The 7175-nt window shown below is 41.5% G+C and overlaps 2 protein-coding genes across 2 annotated transcripts in view; one reads left to right on the forward strand and one right to left on the reverse strand.

The window, feature by feature from the left end:
- tram2 (translocation associated membrane protein 2) overlaps nucleotides 1–3191 on the forward strand; it is a 7737-nt gene extending 4546 nt beyond the window's left edge. Inside the window, exons 6-10 of the mRNA XM_020587835.1 lie at nucleotides 122–212; nucleotides 503–607; nucleotides 778–921; nucleotides 1509–1666; nucleotides 2405–3191. Of these exons, the coding sequence (XP_020443491.1) occupies nucleotides 122–212; nucleotides 503–607; nucleotides 778–921; nucleotides 1509–1666; nucleotides 2405–2481 (575 nt within the window). The 3' untranslated portion in view covers nucleotides 2482–3191. The remainder of the gene's footprint in view (nucleotides 1–121; nucleotides 213–502; nucleotides 608–777; nucleotides 922–1508; nucleotides 1667–2404) is intronic.
- Nucleotides 3192–3244: 53 nt separating this feature from the next.
- Nucleotides 3245–7175, reverse strand: part of efhc1 (EF-hand domain (C-terminal) containing 1) — a 5329-nt gene continuing 1398 nt past the window's right edge. The window contains exons 2-9 of the mRNA XM_020588345.1: nucleotides 6479–6700; nucleotides 6095–6382; nucleotides 5815–5964; nucleotides 5143–5329; nucleotides 4489–4715; nucleotides 4227–4367; nucleotides 3844–4057; nucleotides 3245–3578 (exon numbers count right to left, since the gene is read on the reverse strand). Coding sequence (XP_020444001.1) covers nucleotides 3400–3578; nucleotides 3844–4057; nucleotides 4227–4367; nucleotides 4489–4715; nucleotides 5143–5329; nucleotides 5815–5964; nucleotides 6095–6382; nucleotides 6479–6700 — 1608 coding nt within the window. The 3' untranslated portion in view covers nucleotides 3245–3399. The remainder of the gene's footprint in view (nucleotides 3579–3843; nucleotides 4058–4226; nucleotides 4368–4488; nucleotides 4716–5142; nucleotides 5330–5814; nucleotides 5965–6094; nucleotides 6383–6478; nucleotides 6701–7175) is intronic.

Consider the following 7175-nt stretch of genomic DNA (forward strand, 5'->3'; position numbering starts at 1 on the left):
AGTAGGCCCTGGGAGCTGGAAGGGTTCAGGAGTGTGACTAGATAAGCTGTATGCGTATGTTCTGCATGTACCGTATGTGTATTTAGACAAATTAAAGAACGGAAGTCTCCAGGATTTTAAACTTTGCCGTTTGTCTTTCAGGAGGAGCTCTCTCGTCAGCTGCAGTACATCTGCTTGTATCTGCTGCATATCTCTGCAGCCTATTTATTAAAGTAAGCATCCAGCAGGACGATTTTGAAAACCTGCAAATTCTAGAAAAACACAGTCCCACGGTTCAAAGTGATGTTTGAGCCCCCACAGAATGAATGGGTGACCTTGCAGTGTATTTCTAAGCTTACATTCCTTCTTCACTGCTAGTTTAAACAATCTATGCCGAGTTATCAACAGTCTAGAAATTGTTTCCAGTGATGTTTCCCACTGCTCTTTTGTTTTGTCATCATATCCACCTTATTGCCTTTCTCATCACCTCCGGGTGATGGCTTGTCTCTTCCTTCCTGTGTAGTTTGAGCCGTGTGGGTCTTGTGCTCCTCTTCCTCCAGTATGTGTCAGAGCTGGGCTTCCATGTTGCCAGACTCTTCTACTTCACTGATGAGAACCATCAGAAAATGTAAGTAGTATTTTACTTGCCCTTAGACGTCTTGGTATAATCTTATCACAGACACTTAAGTCCTTGAACTCCATGTCTCCTGGCTGTTCTTTTCTCCTTCTCATCAAATGGATTTGCTTGTCTCAGCAGCTTTTCTTTTAAATTGACCATAATGTCACTGTGCTCCTCAGGTTTGACCTGTGGGCGGTCAGCTTTGTGTTTACACGGATGGCCACTCTGACCCTGATGTTCCTTGCTGTTGGGTTTGGTTTGGCTCGTGCTGAGAACCAGGAGCTGGATTTGGAGACGGGCAACTTCAACACTGTATTGATAAGGTAACACCTTATGTGAGCAGACAGTGCTGAACAAAATAATGACTTGTGTCCAACATTTGTGGATATTCTCTTTGTGGCTCTGCCATGACTTTTTACAGCTGCTATAACAACTTTATAGTTAAAATACACTTGGTGCCCATAAAGGTGTAGACTTTCTTGTGTTTTTATTATTTTACAGCATAAATCCACAGTCGATGTAGCCAGGAAATTTGACACTGACAGAAAAGAGTAAAAACACAGCTCTCCATATGATCAGTTAGTGTGACTACTCAGAACAAAAGGAATATCTCAGAATATATTTTACAGGTCAGCAAACATTATTTTAACTTTTTGCTTTTTGTGACACAGTAGCACTTGGACAACCACAGTCAAAGTGGTTGCAAACAGGGACAACCACGGCTAAATAAACAGTGAAAACAGTCTTGTTGCCTGGAACGAATGTTTGAAATAAATTATGAAGAATATTTCTAAACACACACACACACACACACCACCGCCACAGAGTTATTTCAGTATTTCGGCTTGCGATGTCAGGCTCGTTTTCAAAAACACAGTCTCACTACTATTCTTGCCTCGGGCCCCTACAGGATGACTGTTTTACTGCTGGTATGTTTCACCCAATCTTGGCTACTCTGGAAGTTTATCCGCTTCCAGCTGAGGCGTTGGAGGGAGTTCAGACATGAGCAGGCTGTTCGCAAGAAGGCTTCCACAAAACAACCCCTACGATCACTGAAGAGAGACTCACGTGAGTATAAACACCCAGTCAAATGTTTCCTAACAGACTGACTGACCTTATCTCCAAACAAATAGTTCCTGAGGAGTCCGGCAGCCGTTTCACAATATTGGGGTTTTCAGGAACGTGACTTGTCATGATTCCTGGCTTAACATGTTTCTCCTTCTCATCATTCCCTGCTTTTTTGATGTGTCCCGATTAGGGGTGGAATGGTTCACAGATTCAGCTCATATCATGGTTTTTGAGGTCACAGTTTTCAGTTCTGTGCACGTTTGGTAAAGCCGGGGGAGGGCACTGCTGATTTCAACATGCTTTTCATTCATTTGGCAGAAAGTTAAATGTTTGCCTTAGAATTCTGGTTAAGAATATAAAGAACATTAACCCTTATTCATTGTCAACACAAAGTGCATCATAGCCCAAATGCACGTTTCAAAACAACTCTGCTCTGTTAATTCTGTTTTTATGTCCTTCTGCAAGTTCTGGTTGTTTACATTCTGAGGCGCCAGATGAGTTCTACTAGACTTTTTTTTTTTTTTTTTTTACTTGAACCATTTCCCCCCTAGCCCTGATCACGCTGGATGTCTGATCTGTGCTGCATTAGTCAACTTCTCCTGACCTCTCCTCTCTGTGTCTCCGCACTAGTTGGTCACCATGAAAAATTTCACCCCTAGCCCTGATCACGCTGGATGTCTGATCTGTGCTGCATTAGTCAACTTCTCCTGACCTCTCCTCTCTGTGTCTCCGCACTAGTTGGTCACCATGAAAACGGACTTCTTAAAGCTGAGAACGGAGCCTCTCCTCGGACCAAAAAACTCAAGTCTCCATAAAATAACCCACTGACTGGCCTGAACAGCGGCCTTAGCCCAGGCTAAGGTTTCTCATCAGCACAACAGTGAGGCTGGCAGCTATTGGTCACCAAGCTTCCGGTTGAGTAAGTCCTGACATGCTACAGGGACTCGCTCGCTGCAGACTTGAATGCTGGAAAATGAAATCTAAGGAAATCCTTGAGCCCAACAGACATTACTCTTCTCATCATAACAGTATTTTTATACATCCACACAGCCTGTTATCCCACTTTAAGGAGCACTGTTGTATGCATAATGATTCAAATATAGAGCGAACACAGAGTGTGACATGTGTGTCAAATATGAATGTGTTGATGCATATCTTCATACACAAGTACTGTATTGGTTTTAGTGCTGTCCGATGTTGTTCACAGCTCTTATCATTGAGCCGGCTTTGCTTGTTTTCTAGTCTGGTCCATCGGAGCAGAATAACATTACTGATGATATAAGCTTACTGTACGCTGGCTTTAACGTGATCCCTTCACAGCAGGGAAGGGATTTTGGCCAACCAGTAGAGCGCTCACCTGGGCTTCTCCCAGTGATTTACGTCTGTCTAAAAATTGTATATGTCACTGATCACCTAACAGATATGCATCAAGTATGTATGTTGGCTATTGCAGCATGGCATTCCATGTTTTTTCCTTTTTAATTGTTTTGTTAATTACTTTATTAAATAATGCAGTTTTCTGAAACGAGTTGTGGACACTTCTGCTGTATTTGAGATGTATTTCTAATTTCTTTGGTCAACAAAATGCTAAAACTATTAGAAGTAAGAGTGGAAAGAGCCTTCCCTGACACAAAGGCTGCTCTGATACTTCATCACCTGATAAAGAAAGAGATATGGGCATAAACTACTGTATATTCTCTGTTCATAAGCAGTGGCACCCACCTGCAGACAATTCAAGAGGAGGGTGTTATTTCTGATTGCACTTTTTGGTTACGTGGCTGGTTATTTGTTTCCACACTGAGCTTCTGACGCAAAGAATCCAGCGTCTGAGAAGGGATCTGACTTGAGATGGACTCCAGGTATGTAAGGACGTACTGGTCAGCATCAGTCAAAATAAAGCGGTGGCTGAAAACTTGATGTGAAAGGAAAAAAAATACAGATGAGAGGAGGCAGAACGATGCCATGAGCTGAGCTTTTAGGTTTTATCAACTGATACACTACTGAAGTTTAACTTAGACAATAATGATGTCGGCTATAGCTTAATGTACCTAGAAAGACATGTTTAGTACTGTAGCAACAAACTACACAATGCTGCCTTTTTTTTTGTGAAACAATGTCAGCTTCAGAGTATTTTGAAAATAAAGGTAAAATTGCACCTGCTAAGCTAAGAATCTTACCTTCCACAACGGCTCCAATAGCAAAGTCTGCAGGTGAGTAGAACTCAGGATTTTCCAGCGTAGAGTTCGGCTTGGGGACACGTGTCTTTTCCAGGAACTTGCCACCGATTATACCAGAGTTGCGAGTGGGCTTTTCAAAAATACTGATCATATCATTGGACAGGAAGTAGGACAGTATAAAACGTCGGCCTTCATCTTGGGGATTCTGAGAATCCTGGAATGTCAGTAATATTGGACAGGGGATAAATTATAAAATGACCAGCAAGGTTTGACTTAGACATAGCTTATTTTATCACACTGCAGTTTGGTGACCTGTAACATTCGCTAGTCATTCAGAAGGTTCAGTCAAAGAAGGACAAATACATTCTCCGGTGTGCTCTCACCAGTGTGGCGCTGTAGCGCAAAACTTTGTGGTCGTTTTCCAGGATCTTTAATAAATTCTTCTTGGGAGGTTCGGGAATTAGAGACAAACAATTCTGGAGAGAGTCTTCAAGTGAACCAAAACCATTGTAGGGAGGAATCTCCTGTAGACGTGGACATGTAAGGGCAATAGATGAGAAAAAATTATTTACAACACCAGCAAGGACCCGCAATAGATTTAAAAAGAAAAGTAAATAACATTAAAAATACAGTTTTGTCTCTCACCTTCTTCCTGCCCTGAAACATGTCGACCTTCTTTGGTACCTCAATGGGTTTCAAGTCCATGTCTGGGTGATTCCTCTGGAAATACTCTTTGGTGAAGGCATCACAGTCATGCAGCAGGAAGCGACGACCCAGCAGCGTAATGGTTTGACCCAGCTGGAAGTCTTTGGGTGAGTAGTATTCATCCACTTCATCTTTCGAGACCTCTAGCACACAGGTGGGGAAGTTCTCTGGAAAGAAATAGAGTATTACAGTACTTTAAGTGTATTTTAAATTAAAAATATGTCATATGATCATATTTACTAGATCTTAAATCTGTTTCATGTTATCTCATTTAGAAAATCCTTTGTATTTGATATCTCTACTGTTGAGTTTTTTCTGTGCATCTATTGTGAAACATTCTATGTCATATTTTTGTATGAAATGTGCTGAATAAATCAAATATTTATTTGGATGTCTGATATGTGCTGCATTAGCAGTGCATTAGCTGCTAAGGATGGGGGCTACAGATGATTTTCTATATGATGTAAACATCAGAATAATCTATAGCATGTCCAGATTCATATGGTATCTGCTTTTGCACTGCGTCACTCCATTGTATCAGATGATAAAGAAATAAAAATATATAGTTAAAAGTGACATTACATTTCATCTCACCTGATTTGATTTTCTTGGGAAGCCTCTGTCTGCGCATCAGGACAGGGAAAGGATCTCGGCCACTGTTGGGTCCGTAGACTTCTCTGACCTCCACTGTGTCGTCCACCAGGTAATACTGGATGGTAACAGGCTTGGTCTCCCCGTACAAGGAGTCGGTGTCATCCCACAAGGCAAAGAAACGGAGCACCTGGCCAAGAAGACGTTAAAAGCCTGCCACTAGAACTGGTATGCCAAATGAAATATCACAGGCTACAAACACCTGCAGGACAATGAGACTATATTATTAATTCACCTCCCAACACCATGTCTTAAAACACAATCAAGAGGTTTAGGACAACACTACTTTTAGAATTACTTTGTATTTTTTGGTTAATGTTTTCATGTCATTTCATGTCAATATTTATACAGAAGTATAAAGTTTAAAAATATGAGATAACATGTTTTTAGTTAAGCTAGGTGACCACAGATACATAATGTCCATCTTGATAGTGCTGTTATTGGGAGTCTCATACTTATTCACATGAAGAATACCAACTGCAGTCTACATCGTGGCAGTTATAAATACCACAGAAGTAAATCATTTTGGTTTTCTATAATAGCTTGGCGAAGAGATGCTATTGTATTTGTATCTGTAGTGGTTACCCTGCGGGTTTGGAATAGAGTTTCCTTTACCTTGCGGTCCATAGTAAGAAACTGGTGCAAGTGGTCGAATTCAGAGGGTGTTGTGTAGCAAGGCTGTGGTTTCTTGCGACGTTCGCTGTAAGAATCCACTGGCATCGGCTCAGGGTCATTCAGAACTATGCCCTCACTTTCCATGAATTCCTGTATACACACACAGAGGATATAATTCCACTGACAGACTTCTGTTAGGTATGCATCCATATTTTTGTTTCAGACACACAGACAATATTAAAGCTACTAAAAACAGAGAGCATAAAGGTATGTGTTGTACCTTGGTAAAAGCATCACAGTCTGTGATGTGGTACTTGACCCCATACACCTCCATGTCCATGCCAAGGTTGAGGTCTTTCCACTGGTAATGCTCTCCACGTTCATTCTTGGGCAGACGCTGCCGTTTGATCCGTTTCCCCTGTGGTATCCCCGAGTTCTCCACCATAGGCTCAATGATGCACATGCTGTCATCTTCAAGGTAGTAGTAAATTATCACTGGACGCACACGGTTCACCTCTTCAGGAGAAAACAGGATATCCTCCTCAAAGTATGCATAGAATCGCAGCACCTACAAGATAAGAGGGTCAGTGAAGAACAGGCAAACAAGGAATTAATCAGACACCAACAAAAATCATTAGTCTTGCACTTCAAGGTGGAACTGTACCTTCTTGTCAAGGGCCACATGAGCTGGGATGAAGTCCTCAGATGGGCTCTTGTCACAGGAGTCGTGGGTAATATCTGGCATCTCACATGTCAACTGACTGAGCTGCTGCTGGATCAGCATCTCTGACAAAAGAGGCTCCTGTCCAATGCCAACAGTGGGGCGACGCGGCAGAGCATAGCCATTCTTGTATGAGAGTGTCTGTGGACAATGGAAGGCTGACTTCTGCAGAAGAGAGATCATTGAAGAGGGTATAAATTAGCTGTGGCAAAGCACAATAAAAATAGAAACCTAATATTTGCAACACTGATTCAAATGCACCAAATAGCAAGTTATGTGAGCCTACTGTTCAGCACAATGCTGTACTTGAGAAAGTGTTGTATCAGATATTGGGGCAGACAGAATAAAAGTAACATATGTAAAAGTAACGATATGTGCAAGGTTTCGGCTTTAGTGAAAATGGTCTTATTAGCTGATGACACTACCATATGGGCATCCGGGGATAACCTACAGCAACTATCGGGACAGGTTTCACAGGAACTTGAGAAGATAAAGAAATGGTGTGATAGCAATATGCTATCTATGAATATGGATAAAACTAAATTCATGGTATTTGGGAATCGTAGACTAGATAATGAACTGCAAGTGAAAATAGGGGGAGCTAATATAGAACGAGTATATGAAATAAAATTTCTAGGTG

This window comes from Monopterus albus, unplaced genomic scaffold, assembly GCF_001952655.1.
Source record: "Monopterus albus unplaced genomic scaffold, M_albus_1.0 scaffold9.1, whole genome shotgun sequence".
NCBI lineage: Eukaryota > Metazoa > Chordata > Actinopteri > Synbranchiformes > Synbranchidae > Monopterus > Monopterus albus.